This window comes from Camelus ferus, chromosome 3 (assembly GCF_009834535.1).
Source record: "Camelus ferus isolate YT-003-E chromosome 3, BCGSAC_Cfer_1.0, whole genome shotgun sequence".
In the NCBI taxonomy this organism is placed as follows: Eukaryota; Metazoa; Chordata; class Mammalia; order Artiodactyla; family Camelidae; genus Camelus; species Camelus ferus.
In genome coordinates this window covers 55,364,995-55,385,176 of record NC_045698.1, presented here as the reverse complement: position 1 = coordinate 55,385,176, position 20,182 = coordinate 55,364,995, and the positions used below count along the sequence as shown (strand labels likewise).

The window sequence follows — 20,182 nt, the reverse complement described above, 5'->3', positions numbered from 1 at the left end:
ACAAGATTATACTGTATAGCACAGGGAAATATATATAAGACCTTGAGGTAGTTCACAGTGAAAAAAAATGCGACAATGAATATATGTATGTTCATGTATAACTGAAAAATTGTACTCTACACTGGAATTTGACACAACACTGTAAAATGATTATAACTCAATAAAAAATGTTTAAAAAATGGGGGGAAGTTTAACACCAGAGAAGCACACTCATTGAATAAATTTCAGTGCAACACTTTAAAATAAGTAATATCTACACTAAGGGTAATGTCTCTAATATATAAAGAGCTCTTAAAATCTGAAGAACGGGGGGAAGGTATAGCTCAGTGGTAGAGTGTGTGCCTAGCATGCACAAGGTCCTTGGTGCAATCCCCAGTACGCACATTAAAAATAAATAAATAAGCAAACAAACCTAATTACCTCCCTACAAAAAAAAATTTTTTTAAAGAACTACCAAAACCCAATAAAAAAAATTCAAAATTACAAAAACAGACCATATACAAAAAAAGATATAAAAATGACCCTTACACATATAAAAAGGTGTTCAAATTCATTCAGAATTAGAGAAATGCAAATTAACACTGAGATACCTACTTTACACTTATCAGACTGGAGAAAACTTTAAAGTATAACAGCACGTTCTGTTAGTGAGACTGTGGAGGAACCAGGCAAGTTCCTATGTTGCTGGTGGTAATACAAACTGGTCCAACTCTTCTGTAGGGGAATTTGGCAATATCTAAGAAAACAATATATGCACTTATTTTCTAGCAATCACACATCTGGGAATTTACCCTGAAGAGAAAATACATAGATAATTCACTGCAGCATTGTTTGAATTGTGAAATACTGGAAACAACTTAAATACTCATACACAGGAGAGAAGTCAAAAAATGGACATATTCACACAGTGGAATATGAAATGTCTGTAGAAGTGCAAGAGAAGCTCTTTATGAATTGACATGGGATGATTTCCAGGACACGTGGTTATGTGAAAATATCAAAATGGAAAAAAAAACCCTGCTTATACTGTACTACACTTCATATAAGAAAGAACAGGATATAATAAACATGCTCATTTGTACCAAAGAACATATAAGCCAGAAACTAGTGAGCTTGGTTACCAAGAGGAGCTGGCTGGGAATGTAATGAAAAAAGGAAGGGAATGGGAAGAGGGCAGTAGGGATGAGGGAAAAGTGGCCCTTTTCTGAATATAGCTGTGTATATGGCTCTGATATGTGGCAATTGTTCATATCCTCCCAAAAATAAGTAACTAATTAACATCAACCAGAATGTGAGTTCAACCCAAAATGGAATAGAAATACTGAAAGGATGGGAAGGAACAAAGCTAATTTGGGACATCCTGGAAAATCACATTTTAAATGTATACCGTAAGGATAAGGACAAAAAGAATTATATACAAATAGCATATTATATTTAGAAAATTTGTTTTTCACCAGGATATAAGTAAACAATTCTGAAATGACTTTACATGTATACTAGGACTGAGTAAATAACTAAACATATCATGGATAATGGAAGCCAGACTTTTCACTGTCAGAGAAAGTTGCAAGTAAGAAAGAGGAGAAGGCTAGAATAAACTCTATGACACTGGATTGAACTAAACGCTTTTAACATACATTGGAGATGTATGGAGAAATGCCATGGGGTGCACATATATATGTAAGTATACATATATATTTGCTAGCTCTGCCAGTCTGCTGAGAGGACCCAGAGGCCATGGCACCTCAGGAGCAATAAGAACACCTAGTACCCAAATACTGATTACAAAATATACACTTAAATAAAAGGAGCTGTTGCTGTTTGGATACATGGCTGATTTCAGGGCTGGGTCGGGAAAGACAAGATAAGCCTGGTACATCTTGTTGTGCCAGAAAGCAAAGAGGGGTTCAATGTAATGGAGACATATTTAACCACACAAAAGTCAAGTTGAAGAAGTTCCTAGGACAATTTGAGAAAAGAAAATAAACAATGAGCATAATTTAACCCATATAATAGAATAAATGTACTCATGAGAATGCATGCTGATATAAATAACTAAATAAATGGAGAAGCAGATTTCCTTACAGCAAAATTCCAATTAATGAAGTAATGGAATGATGAAATGAGAAAATCATAATTAAATGTATCATAGTAGCTACTGGAGACAAAAATCATCAATGGGTGCTAAAATTAGTGGGTAAAAAATATGATGAAAAATAGGTATTTGTATACTTTCAAAATGTACACACAAGATACTCATTAACTACAAAAGGGGAAAAAATAGCAAGTTTACAGTAGTGGAGAGAAACCTGGCAGATACTACCTTAATCAAGTATTCAAAGCTAATGTCACCAATAATGATGCAAGTAGATAACACGTCTCACTGAGAAGGATGTATCACTTCTTTGATATTCTTATAAAAATCAATAAATTCAATCTAACCATGAGAAAACATCAGACAAACCCAAACTGAAGAACATTATACAAAATAACCAGCCAATATTCTTCAAAAGAGTCAAAGAAGTGAAAAACAAAGACAAAAACTTTCACAGACTAAAAGATAAAAGAGACCATTAAATACAATGTGAGACATTCACTTGTATTCTGGACCAGGAAAAAAATTTCAGTGAATGTGATGAACTGAATGTCTGTGTTTCCCCAGATTTGTATGTTGAAACCTGAACCCCTCCTAATGTGATAGTATTTGGAAGTGGGACCTTTGGGAGGTAATTTGGTTTAGATGAATTCACAAGGCCAGGCCCCTCATGATCAGATTAGTAACTATAAGAAGCGGAAGAGATTAGAGCTAGCTCTCACTCCACCTCATGAGAATACAGCAAAAAGGCAGATGAGTACAAGCCAGGAAGCAGGCCTTCACCAAAAACTGAATTGGACGGTAACTTGATCTTGGACTTCCGACCCTACAGAACTGTAAGAAATAAATGTGTCGGCCACCCAGTCTCTAGTAATTTGTTATGCAAGGCAGAGTAGACTAAGACAGTGGTAAAAAGATAAAAATTCAAATAAGATCGGTAGATTTTTATGTCAATGTTACCTTTCTGATGTTAATAATTGTACTATGGCTACGTAAAATGTAAATACTAGGGCATCAGTGTAGGGTAAACGGTATGCAGGAATTCTCCTTAGTATTTTTGCCACTTTTCTATAAAATTAAAATGTTAAAAAAAGATAGCCGTCAAAAGCTATAAATTGACCAAGAACCATAACAAATCAGGAAAAACATCATTATAATCCACCATTATGGTTCTAGTCACAATGGGCCTATCTCCACTATTGGACTGGTTTTGGATCATTTGTAGCCGGAAATAGCACATTGTCTCCAGGAGTTGCACAAATAATCAGTCTTTAACTGTTTTCATGGTATGTCTTTTTGAATAATTATTTTATTTGGATGCTTCCAGTTTTGAATAAAAATTATCTACTGATGGCCAGTTTTAATCAACTTATGTTGTTATTGCCAGAAAATTCAACAAAGAAAACGAAGTTCTGAATCTACCAGTAAATTTACATCTGAAAAGAGTACACATTATAATAATAACAAACATCTGTTTAAAAAGGCTTCTCTGAGGTCAAGGGAAGTCTAAGCCACTCTCAATTTTTTTAATCTCCAGATATATTAAAAGTGAAATTAAGATTACAAAAATTGCATTCACATATTTAAATTGATGTTATTTATACGGAACTTCAAAAAATATAGCTTGAAATGGGATACAACTTTAAACCAGCATAACAAAATGTCTAGACAACGTGTATAAACTCATTTACATAAGTATATGCTTGAGGCCCTTCTGATTACAAGGCATCAACCCAATGGGCTCCTGGGACAAGACTCACATTATATCAACTCACAGTTTACAAAGATTTGCACACATATCAATCTTAGTGCCCACAACCATAAACCCTGAGAGTTTGTATTATTAGCTTATTTGAACTCAGTTTTTTCATCATAAAATAAAGATAAATGACTTGATGAAACCCATATGGTTAGAATTAGATACAAGACTCAAGACAAAATCTTGAGTTCTTTCCATTATAACACATTTCCTCTCAACAAAAGACCACCCCCAAAACATCCAGGTTTGCTGGAATTTCAAACTTAGCTAAGACATGGTTACTGCCCTCAAGGACTTTACTGTATAATGGAAGAGACATCCAAGTAAATAATTAATAACAAAGATTTATAAAGTGTCTGAAAAAGAACTGTCCTAGAAAAAGTACACACACACACCCCTATACACTAATTCATTAGATCCTTACAACCACTGAGTCAGGTATTAGTATTATTTCTGAATTATAAAAGAAAAACTGAGGACAAACAACTGAATATAAGATGCCCAAAGTGTCTCACCTGAGATCCAATCAGGTCATCAGGCAGTAGGATAGCAGCATGTCCGGCATGGGTCATACGGATGCTGTAGGCTATAACTGTTTTAATAGTGATGTTTTAAACAATCTAAGTATATAGTCTTTCAAAAATGTATACTAGTTTTAATGTCATTTGAACAGTATTTCTCTCTCTGCAGCCTCCTAAATTCAACACTTTTTGTGGGGGTGCATACAACTATAATACATTGCATCTCTTTCAGTCTCACCCACTGAAACATCCTAGATGGTCTAATTATTACATTAGTTGTGATTTATTTATCAACAGTAAAGATTTCTGTTCTGAATTCATTTTTAAAATATTTAGCTTAAATATCAATTAGCAATTATTTTCCACAATTTTTCCTACTAACACAGAAGTAGGTACCATCTTCATCACCATCTGATTTTAGATGTTCCTAAAATGTTTTAGAGCCTATTTTCTCAATTGGTTATTTACTTACAATTTCAGGCTAGTAACAGTAAATGAAAATCTGATTCTTGACTGAATTTCATAATAAAACAATTTGCTTTAAGAAATAAAAAAGAAATGCCTATTTAAGAAAATAAAGAACTAAATGTAATTTAATTAAATTGATAAAGAAGACCATAGGTCTTCATAGCTTCAGAAAACCAAATTGTCAAAGTATAGCTAACTTAAACTTTTTCTATGCAATAATTAGAACAGTATTAACAATGTAGGTAACCTAAATCTACTTTGAAAATTTAACTTTCTTAAGTGAAAATGTCAAAGGCCTAGAATCACCTTAATCTCTTTATCCTAATAGATTAAAATTTTAAATGATAATAACTTAATGATTTACTTTTAATTAAAGCTGGAGAGTCATGAGAATTAAAAGAAAATCCAAATTGAAAAAAAAAAAAACTAAATAATGAAGATTATCACAACTTTTGACTCAGGTGCCCTGATAATTCTCTTCCCGAACCTTAATGTCTTAGGTACACAGAGTGAAGCAATGATATCTAGTAGACTATGCCATTTTACTCAGGAGGGAGCTATCTCAAAGTTTAAAAGTTTCCATAGGGGCAAAATAAGCAATAAACCTAAGAGACAGGTTATCACACCATGCAATCTAACTTAAGCTACTGTAATAGATAGGCAAAGCTAAAAGACTATACAGGATTACAACATTCTTGATTTTACTACCCTGTGTAGAAACAACAGCAGCCTGATAAGGGAAGCAGAAATATTTTACCTCAGGCATATAAAATTAGACCTAAAACAAATGTTCTGGTCCTCTTTAACAAAGGTTTAAAAGCAGGACCCTAAGGATTATATTGTTTCCAAGTAAACCACCTGTGTCCCAGAACAAAGCATAGGTTTAGAGAAATACAAACGTATGCAGCAGAAACAAGAAAATTCACAATGTTTGGCATCCAAACAAAGATTAATGTACATGCAACAAAAAGGGAAAATAGAACACAGGAATTATGACAGGGCAGAAAAATCTATCAAAACCTAAGCCAAAATAATACAGATTATAGAATTAATGGACAAGGTCATTAAAAGTTATTAAAATTTTATTCCATATATTCAAGGATATAAAAAAGACTGCATATGCTAAAGTGATTTATAGAAGATATTAAATAGATGTAAATCAAACTTTGATGAAAACCACAACATCTGAGATAAGAAATATACTGAATGGAATTAACAGCATATTAGACATAGAAAAGAAACAATTAATGAATATGAAAGCTGAGCAATAGAAACTATTCAAAATAAAAAATGGGGAAAATTTTAAAAAGGAAGAAAAAGAGGATAAGTGAGCTATAAGACAAATTCAAGCAACGTAATATACAGGTAACTAGAGTCTCCAAACAGGGAGGAAGGGTAACAGAAAAACTATTTGAATAATGACCAAAATTTGCCAGAATTGACCAAAAAAATATGAACTAACAGATCAAAGAGGATCAATAAAGAGAAAAGTACATTAAGGCACATTATAATCAAACTGTTCAAAAGCAGTGATAAAGAGAAAAATCTTAGAAGAAGCTGGAGAAAGAAGGCACATTGCTTAGATAGGAAAAACATGACAAGTAGCCAGAATATAGTAGAGCAACATTTTTAAAGTATTCAAAGAAAAATATCATCAACTTAGAACTTAATACCTGGTGAAAATATCTTTTAAAAAGAATTGTGAAATACAGACTTTTGCAGATACACAAAACCTGACAGAACTCATCACAAGCAGACCTGCATGAAAAGAAACATTAAAAGAAGTCCCTCTGTATACAGATAAAAACACAAAAAGAAAGAGGTAAGAAAAAATTACCATTAGACAATAATGGAGAAAATGACATTTTAGTTACAACCCTCTCCTCTAACAACACCCCCTCCTCCCCACCAATTCTGACCAGATAACTGACCAATCCAGGATGTCTGTTGCTGGTTGGGTTCCAGGTAGAATGTTGGGGTATCCCCTGGGGCTTGTTGTGGCTGGTGGGTCCACGGTAACTGGGCAGAGCTCTGTGGTGGATCAGTGCCATGGAGGGGCTGCTGTCCTCTGTGGAGCTTGGCTTTGGGCTGATCCTTAGGAAGCTGAGTGCGGTTCTGGTTTTGTTGCTGCCCAATGGCCTGTGTTCTCAGTTCATGTTCCAGAGCCTCCACTAGGAGATAGTGTTGAGTCTGCCTGTCCTCAGCTTATTGGTGGGTGTCTTATTTACTTTCAGACTTATTCAGTCTGTTAGAAGTCAACTTAATAGAAGACATGAAAAGCAACTGGCAAAAACACTGGATGCACAGATTGAGGAGAAATGCCACCTCACTGACAAGCTTTGTGTGGCTAAAAAGGAGACAACTTTAAAGAATGCCAGGCTAGAGAAGAGCCAGCAAATATACCCAGCCTCACTGACACTTACAGAAAGTTGATGACGGTCAACCTGAGTTCAAGGAAGGAAATCAAATTTCTCATCCAAGAACTGAAGAAAGAGAGATCCCTACAGTCTACACAAGAAGAGATGGAGGAGATGCTAAAAGTGCTCAAGTTCCTGGAAGAGGTCATGACAATCAGCACATCACAAGGGGCTTTTACAAACCAGCCAGGGGACCAAGCACCAAGTCCTGATGATCCCTTTCCCAGGAGTGGGCCCTCATATTAAAGCTGTGCTGTTCCCTCCCCTCCACTCAGGCCTCCCAAACGGCCAGGCTGCATTCACTCACTCAATTAGATCTTCACCTGAGCTGCACTGAGGCCAGTGGATGGAGGGCAATAGCCTCCTTTGGACCAGAGTTCCTCCAACTTTACCAGTGAGCACAGCAGTGAACTCCTTCATGGTCAACATCTCTCATCTAAAATATATTGGAATTCCCAGAACACACCACGAAGCATGGGACTTTTTTTATATTCAGAAAATGTTTGGATTATCTTTTATTAGTTGTGAAAGAAACGTTGTAATTGAGACTGATCTTCTATTTAGTTTGAATCTATATTACGCCTCATTTCTCAAGACATTTTGGGTAACTATTATACATCAGCAATGTAAGTGAAGTATATATATAATTATTCTGTGTACAAATATTGCATTATAATTGGAAAATGTATGCAATTTGTCAATATAAACTTTTAGATGGCCATAGCATTTATTTCTAGAATTTAATTCTGATGTCATAAGTTTAAGTCAAAGAGCCTTTTTTTACCTGAGTATGTATAATTTTAAAAATAGATGAACTTTTTAAAGATGAAGTTAAATTGTAATCTTAGAAGAAATTTTTATCATTTAATTTTTATATTCTGTTATAGCAATATCCATAATAAAAAAATAAATTTGATAAATTAAAAAAAAAGAAGTCCCTCTGACAGAAAATAAATAATATTATACAGAAATCTGTATCTACAAAGAATAATGAATCACTCCAGAACAGGTAACTTTGTGGGTAAATATAAAAGACTTAAAAAAAAAATAAAATCACTTAAAAGACAACTCAGAATTCTGATTCTGGGTAAGATGGAGATAGTTCATTACTTCTATTACTCTCACTAATTACAACCAAAAATCCCGACAGATACTTAGAGCAACTATTAAAAAGATTCCTTAAGGTGGAGAAAAGAAAGCATATTTAAAAGGAATCTTGGAACTTGAGGGAAGATTTGGCAAAGAGTTCCCTGATTGGTTTTGTTTTGTTGCCTTTTATACATCCAACCTGGATATTAAAGAAGTCTGAAAGATGACAACAACAGTGCGTACAAATAAACAAAAAGAAAAGCCACTTCCATCTGGCTATAGGAAGCAGAAAAGGGTTAACCAGCACAGAATCCTTTTGCCTAAAACTCTTCCCTTCCCCTCTCAGTTCAGGCAAAGAACCCAGAAGAAGCTACACTTATCCCCATCCTGATCCCCATCTTGTACAAAAGACAGGAGACTAAAGGTGGAGCCTAGTCTACTATCCTCACCCTGAACTCATGAGGTCCCTTCCTCTCCCAACTTGGTGCTGTGGACACAGAAATTGTGGGCAGAGACTTATTATCCATGCATACTCACCCTGCACTGATCAAGTGGCACTCTTCTCCCCACTAACACAGACATACACCATGATCAAGTAGATCATTCCAGGAATGCAAGGCAAAATCTCAATCTTTGTAATCAACCATATTAACAGTCTGAAAAAGAATACTCATATGACCACATCAATTGATGCAGAAAAAGCATTTAAGGCAATTCACTACCTATTCACAATAAAACCAATCATCCAACTAAGAATAGAAAGAAATTTCTATAACTTGATAAAGAGCACATGAAAAATAAACTACAGCTAAGAGCATATGTAATGATGAAAGACTGAATGTTTTCCCCCTAAAATGGGACATAAGTCAAAGATTTCTGTTCTTACCACGAAAATTCCACATAGTAGTTTCATGTCCTAGCCAGTAAAATAAGGAAAAGAGAGGAGATAAAAGGCATAAAGATTGAAAATAAATAAAACTATTCTTACTGGCAGATAACATTACTGTATACATAAAAGATCCCAAGGAATCTATACAAATACACAAAAACAACAAACCACCCTGGGACAAATAAGGGAATTTAGCAAGGTTGGGGATTACAAAGTCAACACACAAACACACACACACAAACCCTGTATTTTCATATACTAGTAAAGAACTACTGGAAACTCAAATTAAAAAACAAAACCATTAGTATTAACTTCCCAAAGACTGAAATACCTACTAATAAATCTAACAAAACTTGTGCAGAAATTCTGTGCTAAACACTACAAAATGCTGATGAAAGATATCAAAGAAAAACTAAGAAACATACTATGTTCATGGATTAGAAGACTCAATTGGGGCTTTTTTTTGTATATAAAACTGATTTTAAAATGTATTTGGAAAGGTAAAGTAGCTAAATGATCTAAAACAACATTGAAAAAAAAGAATAAAGTTGGAAGAATTACACAACCCGATTTTAAGACTTATAATGTAGCTACAATAATTAAGACAGTGCAGTATTGGTAGAGGGATAGAGGATAAATTCATGAAACAGAATACAGACTCCAGAGATAGACCCACACAAATACAGCCAATGACTTTTAATAAAGGTACAAAAGCAATTCAATGGAAAAAGGAGAGTCTTTTCAACTACTGGTTAGTTCAACTAGACATTCATATCCAAGAAAATGAACTTCAACCTACACAAAAATTAACTAAAAATAGATCATAGACTTATGAAGCCAGCAGCTGCTGCTGGCTCTGAAAATCAAAAATGCCTCCACACATTGCCAAAGGTCCCTGGAAAAGCAAAACCTCCTCCAGTTGAGAACCCAGTTGACCTGGGGACCTAAATAATTGAAGAGCTATATCTTGGTCGTAGGTCAGAAGACTCAATACTGTCAATTCTATAGGTTCAATGCATTCAGCAGACTTATTTGTAAAAAACTGACAACCTGATTCTAAACATCACCAGAAAATTTGAAATATAGAGAATATCCAGAACAACTTTGAAAAAGAACAAAGTTGAAGGACTTACATTATCCAATTTCAAATTTTATTATAAATCTAAGTTATTAAGACAGTCTGAGATTGGCACAGAGATAAGTAAATAGATCAACAGAACAAAACAGAGTCCAGGTATAGACTTATATGTATGTAGTCAAGGGATTTTTAACAGAACTCAAGAAAATTCAGTGGAGAATTCACCAAAGGATTCTAGAACAGCTGAATATCAATATGCAAAAAATGAATTTCAATCCACATCTTGCAGTATATACCAAAATTAACACAAAATGTGTCACAGACTCTAAATATAAAACCTAAAACTATAAAACTCATATATGAAAGCTTAGGAGAAAAATCTCTGTGATTTTAGACTAGGCAGAAATTCACCAGATATGACACTAAAAGCATGACTGATAAATAAAAAATATTGGACTCCGTGAAAATTAAGAATTTCTCCTCTACTCCCACAAATAGAGGCGTAATTGTATATCTGTTAATGACTTAGTGTGCAGAATATGTAAAAACCTCTTCGAAATTCAATAAGGAAACAAGTGACCCAATTAAAAATATGTAAAGGAACCAAACAAACATATCATTAAAGAAAACATACTGATGGCAAATATCATCATTAGACATTAGGGAAATGCAAATTTAAAATATAATGAAATACTAATACACAGCCACTAGACTATCTAAAATTTAAATAATAGGTGTTGACACGGATATGAAGGAACTGAAATTCTCATTTATGGCTGGTGGAAATGGAAAATACTATGGCCACTGTGGAAAACTGTTCATTGGTTTCTTAAAAAATTCAATGTTCACCAATCATTTAAGCCACCTATTCTACTCCTATGCATTATCCAAAAAAATAAAACATATTTCCATACAATGACTTGTATACAAATATTCATGGTTGCTTATCTGTTACAGTCCAAAACTGGAATGTCCATCAACAGATGAATGCATAAATATATCAGGGCATGTTCATAAAATAGAATATTTACTCAGTTGTAAAAAAAAAAAAAGGAATAAATTAATGAATCACACAACAACCTGGAGGAATCTCAAAATAGTTGTGCTGAATGAAAAAGGCCAGACCCCCTCCCGTCAAAAAGTACCTACTATAGGATTATATTTACATAAAACTCTAGAAAATATAAAATAATTTAGTGAAAAGAAAGCTGATAGGGAGTTGTCTGGGGACTAAATAGAGAGGTACAGAAGACTGGGAAACAAGATTACAAATGTATACAAAACAAATTGGTGGGGAATGAGGATTTGTTCATTATCTTGATTGTGGCAACAGTTTCATGGGTATGCACACATTTTAAAATTTATCAAATTGTACACTTCCAATATGCACATTATATCTCAATAAAGCTATTTTTAATATACCCACAAAAAGATTTATACATGAATGTATATTCATATACAATGTATATATATGTATATACTGCTTTATTAATTTCCACAACTGAAAACCATCCACATACAATGAAAGTCAATGTGGCATATCCATACAATGGAATGTTACTCAGTAATCAAAAGGAATGAACTGACACAAAACACAAAATGATAGGGGGGAAGGTATAGCTCAGTGGCAGGGCACATGCTTAGCATGCAGGAGGTCCTGGGTTCAATCCTCAGCATCTCCATTAAGATAAATAAGTAAGTAAATAAGCCTAATTACCTCCCTCCCAAAACAATAAAAAAAAAAAAAATGAAACTTGAAAAAAACACACAATGATGAATCTCAAAAACATTATACTATGTAAGTAAAGTTACATGCAAGAGTACATCATACTGTCCAGTTCCATTTATGTGAAATTCTAAAATACGTAAAGCTACTCTTTAGTGACAAAGAGCAGTTTAGTGGTTGCCTGGAGCTTGGAGAGTGAGCAGAGTTGGGGAGGAAAGAGGGTAACCAGGGACTGATTTCAAAAAGGCATGAAGTTACTGTCTGGAGTGATGAAAACTTTACATTATACATAGGTACATTTTATTGTATGCACATTACACCTAAACAAAAAGGTTATTTTAATTGATTTTAACAGAGGCCTGGGCTCTACTCTACCTAACTTACTACCTCTGCTTTCCTTAGGAATTTGTTTATGCTTTCAGCAACTGTTTCCTCACATACAGTGACAATGATGAAGTGAGAGCACAAGCTAAAGGAGATTAACTGAAAAGTAATAAGCAATACTATTAACCTTCAAAAGTTCTTTTAGAGCACAGTTTTTACATGCTACTTTCTACTTCTGTTTTACTAAGAAAGTTGTTTCTTTCCTGAAAAATCCTGGAATAACTGAAAAAATTAAAGTATAATGACTTTGAGATGTTTCTTATAAAAGAAAACATTTTAAGTCGAAGCAGAACAATATGAAACTAGAAAAAGAAAATGAGTTCTCAAAGACAAAATTGTGTAACTAAAAATTGATCATTTTTAAAGTAATAGTTCTAAAGTCTCTTCTATGGCTTATACTTTGAACAGGATTTCTGCACCACTTACATTACTGATTTGGTTCCCACATTCCAAACGGTCAAGATTGTAAAGTGTTTAATACAAATACAGCAGATGTATAGAAATACTTTTATGACAAAATACTATGATTTCTTTTTGAGGCATTCAAGCAACACATTTGCAACGCATACTCCTACAAACCTGAAAATCATTACTATTTTTGATAAAGTCTTTGGCAGAGTACCATAATAAATGCTCCAATTCTGATATTTCATCTGGAAATATCCATTTGATTTCAAAGTCCCTCAAACCACAGGGACACATGGCAATAATACAGGATTTTGGACTGCTGTTTTTAAAAACAACTTTGACTGGTTTGGGCTAACTTATTTTAGTTCGTTTTTATATATCTGAGAAATGTAAGTTAAATAAATGTAGAGAGGCTGTTCGAACTTAGAATGTATTTTCTACTTTAACAAAAAAGTTATGACATATAGTAAGCTACAAACTAACCTATACCTTATTATATGTTGTAACATATAGTTTAGTTTTTTAAACTAAAATATGACTTAAACGATTATTCGTAATGAAAATACTAGAGGAAGATCCCTGTAACAATTAAATGGAAACTTTTGACTGAATGACATTTCAATCTCTCCTAAACATAAACATGCAGAGATTGCCCACCGTCCCTCAATATCCACTTTCCCCTTTTTACACAGTAATAAAAATTTCTGGACATAAGACACAGCTTAAAAATCATATTTCACAGATTCTCTTGCAGCTAGGTGAAGCCCTGTGACTTATTCTGGACAATGGGATTCGAGCAAAAGTAAAGCATTTTTACACAAGGCCATAATATTACATAAAGGCCATATTAGTGTGATGGCCTTAAAGAAAATGCGTATGTTATTTTCTCTTTAACTCAGTCCTGTTGCTTGAAAGGTGAACGTAACAGTGATCATGAGGTAAAAACTCATTGTTAAAAGTGGCAAAACAACATGATTAAAAACAGAAACAGACTCACAGACATAGAAAACTAACTTACGGTTATCATGGGGAAAGGGATGGGAAGGGATAAATTGGGAGTTCGAGATTTGCAGATACTAACTACTATATATAAAATAGATAAATGACAAGTTCATACTGTATAGCACAGGCAACTATATTCACTATCTTGTAGTAACTTATGGTGAAAAAGAATATGAAAACGAATGTATGTACATTCATGTACGACTGAAGCATTATGCTGTACATCAGAAATTGACACAACATTGTAAATTGACTATATACTTTAAAAATATGTATATATACAAAAAAGAAAATAAAGAGAAAAAGAAGCAGCTCTAGGCCTCCATATCATAAAGTCATCGTATTAACCCAGGCCTGCCTATTTGGATCTTTACATCAGAGAAAAGCAAACCTCCATGCTATTTAAATCATCACATTTTCAGTCTAGACTGTATCTGAAGCCAATATTTGATGATGAGGTTAGGGAAAAGGAAAGAAAAGAAAATGCAAATATATTTTATTATAATTCTAAGAGACCTAAAGCCAATTCGAATGTGTTATGTTTATGTGTGTGTTTATCATGTTTAATTTTGTTTCAAACCTCATGGCTTTCCTTCATTAGGAGTATTTTTAGAAATATAAAACTACAGTATATTAGATGACCTGGAATGAATCCAAGAAATCACTTCAAAACTTTATAGATGAGAAAACAGAGGTATGAGCAAGCTAAATGATGACCCCAAAGTTACTCTTATCAAAAATAATTAGGTCTTTTTTATGTGGCTCATGAATGAAAATGTTTTCTGAACAGAGCCAATTACAAAAGCGAAAGAGGAAGAGGAATTAGTTTAATTTTTTTTTAATTTTTAATTAAGAGGTATTATTTGCATGACAAAGTGTGTACTGCAGAATCCCTATGAACTGTGAAAGGCAGAGGGAAAACAGTGACACAAAGTATGTGAATAATCTGCTGAGTGGGCGACAGTATTTATAGTAAAGAGATAATGAGTTCTTAATGCTTGCACTAGAGTATATCTTCATTCAGAACAGTCTACTGCCAACTGAAGAGTTCTAATGATGGGGCAGGAAGGGTCGCAGCAGTCTACACCTTACAGATAAAAAAGAGCACCTAGCTGGCCATTCAAGATTTATTCCAATAAGAATTAAGCTAAAATAAAAAATTTCTATGTTACTGCAAGGAAAAGCCAATGAGAGCATAAATGAAATTTTAGGTATTATGAGCTCAAAAGCAATCTCATGAAAATTATGGACTGATTCCCTCCAAACAATATATATAAATATCAACATACACACTATATATATATATATATAAAATATTTCATTGCTTTGGAAAATGACAATTCTTTCACTCTAATAAAACACAAGATACTATTTCCAAAAAATCAGGTCTTTTTGAATATAAAAATTAGTAGTTACCCCCTTTTAAAAAACAGAAAAGAAAGAAAATTTGATACGAATGTAAATTTCAAATAAGCCTTGTATGACTTAAATACTCTAAACGTTCAAATTATGGACAAATCTCCAATGCAGCATTAGACTTATAAAACTTCTTGAAGTGACAGCCAACAACTGCCCCAAAACCCTAACTCTCAGTGGTATGAAACTCACAGCAGACTGTATTTAGAACTCATGGAATATACTTTACCATGGGAGAGTAAGCTTATGTCAACAAACAACCGAATTCACTACAACTTTTTGAGTTGAATCTACATTCATTCTTTTCTTTTCTTCTAAGTGTTAGGAGGTCATTATTGGCAACAATCAGATGTGTGTGTCATCAAGGAAAGGATTACAAACTCCTTTTAAATTTTTAGGTCATCCAAAGCAAAATTAGCCTTAAAAACTATTCTGCCATGTTTCCAATTGTCTGCATATTTTTGCCAGCAGATGAATTTACAAGATACTGTCACTCTGAAATTCAACTTGCAGAAACACATCCTGAAGCACTCACCAGAAGATTCCCACGGAAGTTTAGGCAAATGAACTTGTGATTTTCATCTGCATCCATAAGGCTGACTCAAAGCACCTCAAACTGAAAGTTTTACCACATCCAAATATCCAAAAATATCTATCAAGTAAGTCAAGTCACGAACTCCTCCTCATCAAACTGTTCTAGGAGTAGCCTTTCTTTTTCTCTTAAGCAAATGAAAAAATGAATAAATAATAAGGCACCTATCTAAACTGCATTGTACTGTTTTAGGGCATATCTGTTTGGAAACCAACACTTCTGCATTGCTAGGAATCTCTTATTCTGTTTCCATTTCTTGAGAAAACCTGTTGAAAGGTGGTTCAAGGCTTTGGCTCTAATAAAGTTGATTAACTTCAGGGTAGTAAACAAGGTATCTTTTCAGGATTATTATCAGTTTTTGAGACTGATAAATGCCAAGTCGATTGTAAAAGCCTTAAGTCATGAGGAACTGAAGTTCTTTCTTCACAAAAGCAACAAGATCAGATGTATCTCCAAGCATGGCAAGTACTCCATCCATGCCTGATGTACCTAACCCTCCTTTCCACCATGCCAAAGATACCAAAAGCCTTCTAAGTTCCCAGAAGATACCTCTGAAACTTGGGATCTGTTACACACCAGGGTACACAAAATAGATGAAAACCAGAAACTGGCTGCATGAAATAATGTTAGTTATTATAAACAAATGCTTGTTGAGTGGGAAATAGCATTATTCTCAATTTGACAATGATCTGCTTCAAAATATCAGAAGAGTCAACAGTTCTGTAGTATACATTTAATTGTACTTGAATCATAGGAAAGAACATTTTGTGATAAATAACAAAATTTCAGTAGTCAGCTCAAACCTTACTTACCCTATTTTAAATTTTCATCTTAAGGACCTCAGCATATTAAAACTCATGTAAGCGGACAGCTTAGTAGAATAAGTATGTATCTTTTAAACAGATACAATTACTGAATCCAGGCTCTTTCAATTATTCTCTATAGGATAAATGAAAGCAATGATTCCATCTGTTCCTTCAAATGTTTCGCTAATTGGTGACATCCTTTTAATCATTGTGAATTAAAGAATTTTCTTAAAAAATAATTTTTAAAATTCAGTTTAGCTCCAGCACAAACTGTCTATAACAGTCTCTAAACTTAATGTAGTGAAAATTTCCCTCCTTTTCTTGTATTATAGATCTAATATCTGACTGACAAACCACTGATAAAAAGCACGTAATTCAACCTCTAAATATACCATAAACTTGAATAAAATATACAAACACTAAGTACTATACTTTTGATAAATAAATCATCTGCCGTGATTTAAATTGGTGCAAAAAATGTAGAAACTGAGCAGGACAAGTAGCAGATATTCTTGTCTTCATAGTATGCAAGTTTTGGAAAGCTTGGGTTGAAAGTTATTTCTTTTTATTTTAATAATTCTAAGTTTGATAACATAAATAAAATACCTTAATTTCTAGTCATACATCTGACTACACTTAACTATATCATTTTATAATTTCAAATACATTCTACTAAGGAAGAAAATAAGTCATAATTATTAAATATTCAGAAGAAAATATGTTATTTTCTTTATTAAAATCAGTATTTCCCCAAACTTATTTCAATAAACCTTGCCTCATGGTATAAAACTTCTGACCCCACTTTTCAGAATTGCTCATTCATGTAATTATCTCAATATTTAGTTTTAAAGCATTAAAAACAAAATACATTTTCTAATAATTATGTTCCATAATTCATTAATATAAAGCACATATAATGCCTATAACTTTGAAGGATTTTCCAACTTAGAAACCAAGTACTTTCCAACTTTTATTTCTGATGTATTCTGGGAATAATATGCTAGTGACTTAAATAATTTCTCAGTATGTGTTCTGACATCTTACCACTTACAACATTATGGAAAGTTTTACTTACTGAAACATCTTTCAGGTTTTTATCAAAGGAGAAATGACAGGAATCCTTAGAAAAATTAAACTTGTATGTGTCAGCTGGTCCTGCTCCTGACACCAATGCTTTTCTCAGTTCTTCAACATATTTCTCTTTTTCCATCGCCATGTCATCTGCTTCTTGGGAAATCTCTGCTTCACGAACTAAGAGAAACATTAATAAAAAGTTGTATTAACTTGAAAACAAATTTCTAAACATAAGAATAAAGTTGTTTACTTGTTGCTACTAATTTATTACTTATGTAACAGAAATGTAAACAAAAAGTCAAATGAATCCCCATACATTTTTAAGTCAAATTATACCCCTTAACTGAACTAGCAATTTTTGAGAAATACAGTAATTTAGTCTCAAATCTCATCTGAAAAGCATTAGACTCCTTGCATTCTTTCTCTGTCCTCAGACGAAAGAAACAACCAGCTTGTGTACCTGCTCCAAGGCCATAGCAGAGAAATTATTTCCTATAATGATTAATAAGCTCCGTATTTTACATCTTTCTTCCTTGTCTCAATTATTAAAGAGATTAAATACTCTATCATCTATTTCTCACTTACATGGGCAGAGTCAAATTTAAAGTCAAGATGGAGTTCATTCTTTTCATCCCATTAGGCGCCAACAATAAAAAAGGTGGATGAAGGGAGTTGATGAGGAAGGAAAGGGAAGGGATTAATATTTACTGAGTGTCTCCTCTCTGATAAGCATTTTATTACATATCTGGCTTCCAATTCTCTCAATACTTAAAGCTGATGTTTCACTCACCCATAGAGATTTTTACTTCAATAATTATATTTTCAATCTTAATATTCTCTTTGCTTCTTTTTCACAATATCCTGTCCTTGCCACACCCTTCTTTCAAATATCTGAAGGATTTAAACATATTTAAGATCTCGCTCAGATGATCTATGATGCATAGATCTCGCTCTATGCATGGTTCCTGGGGTATTAATTCCACTTTTCCTAGCTGCTGACATATTCTCATTCTGCTTTTTTTTCATCATGCTTTGTGATACTTGAACATAGCTCTCCTCCAGCCAGCGCATCGAGCGCTCTGGGTACCAGAGGTAGCCTTAAACGAAGGTTGCTGGTTTGCCTTTCTCGGAGTCCCTACAGGACTCACCAGTTCTGTACCAGTTGTGAAAGTCAATTTCTTAACTTGCTTTTTACACTTGAGGCAAGGAGTTCAAATTTAAACTCCCTACCCTGCAACCCCTACATAATATGGACAGGATTCTGATTCTTTTTGGGACTTTTATTTACTCACAATCCTTAGTGACTACTTTGAGTCTACGCTGTATCTCCAGCCAGAGTAGTTTGTTTGTGTGTGTGTGTGTGTGTGTGTGTGTGTGTGTGTGTGTGTGTATTTTTTAAGATGATATCATTATCAGGGTCACTTCCAGGTTCCTTTCTTTATCTTGAGAGCTCAGTTCCAGTTTCTTAAGAGGCCTGCAGTCTCCACTCCACTCAGGTACTGTTATAACCACAGTCATTTAGATGTATATGTAGTTCAGATATCCCATGTAGTTCTTTAACTCCCATTAACTGTTTTGGTTTTCAGATACCTCTTCATGCATAGCAGCTGGGGACTTCTCTTTCTTACATTCAAAGGCTGCAATGTGTCTATTTGCTTTTGAAATTACAAGATTTAATTTAACATTTGCTAAGAATGCATGTGTGGCTGGGTGATTTCCTGTGTCAACTCAGGCTACCACAATGATCAAAGACCCATATGGTTCTACACTTTCACATTTAAAAGTTACTTTTATCTATTTTATTCCTTATAACACTGAAAGATAGTTTCATTTTACAAAAGATAAAATTGAAATTAAAAAAACAAATAATAAAATTGAGGCTCAGAGAAATTAAGTAAGGGTCTAGGGTCATGGAGTCAGTAAGTGGTAAAACTGAGATTCATACTTATATCTCAAAGGTTTTTCTGTTTTGAGGTGAAGCATTAGATAAATTATTTCCTTCCATAATATTAAAAAAAATTTGTATAAAATATTATAGAAAACAATGAAATCTTGATTAAAGAATTCCTAAAAATATCACAGCTTTTCATAACTTTGGTCCATGTGCTATCAAGTGTCTGGAAGCCCCATGAAAGACAGGCAACTAGGAAGAGTCTGGGAATGTATCCATAATTTTTTCATGATCAATTTTTAATAAGTTCTGACATTGGAATATGAGTCTCAACACAGCCTTTGAGAAAAGGTAAGAATAAAAATATTCTTCTGTGATTTTACAGCTTCTAAAATTCTGCCACATATTTTTCTCTGCCTGAAGCATATGCATATTTAAGATGATCACCACTATAAAATCTACTGACCTTTCAAATACCCTATTAGCTCTCCTGAAAAAACATAAAAATAAGAAGACAAATGTTTCCTATCTGAGGAATAATTTCATATTTTGTGTTTGGAGAGTTTT

The 20,182-nt window shown here is 33.6% G+C and overlaps 1 protein-coding gene across 3 annotated transcripts in view; it reads right to left on the bottom strand.

Annotated features, from left to right (window-relative positions):
• XRCC4 (X-ray repair cross complementing 4) overlaps positions 1–20,182 on the bottom strand; it is a 225,868-nt gene that overhangs the window by 179,222 nt on the left and 26,464 nt on the right. For all 3 annotated transcript variants that reach the window (XM_014554096.2, XM_014554098.2, XM_032475537.1), the window contains exon 3: positions 17,726–17,901. In XM_014554096.2, coding sequence (XP_014409582.1) covers positions 17,726–17,901 — 176 coding nt within the window. The remainder of the gene's footprint in view (positions 1–17,725; positions 17,902–20,182) is intronic.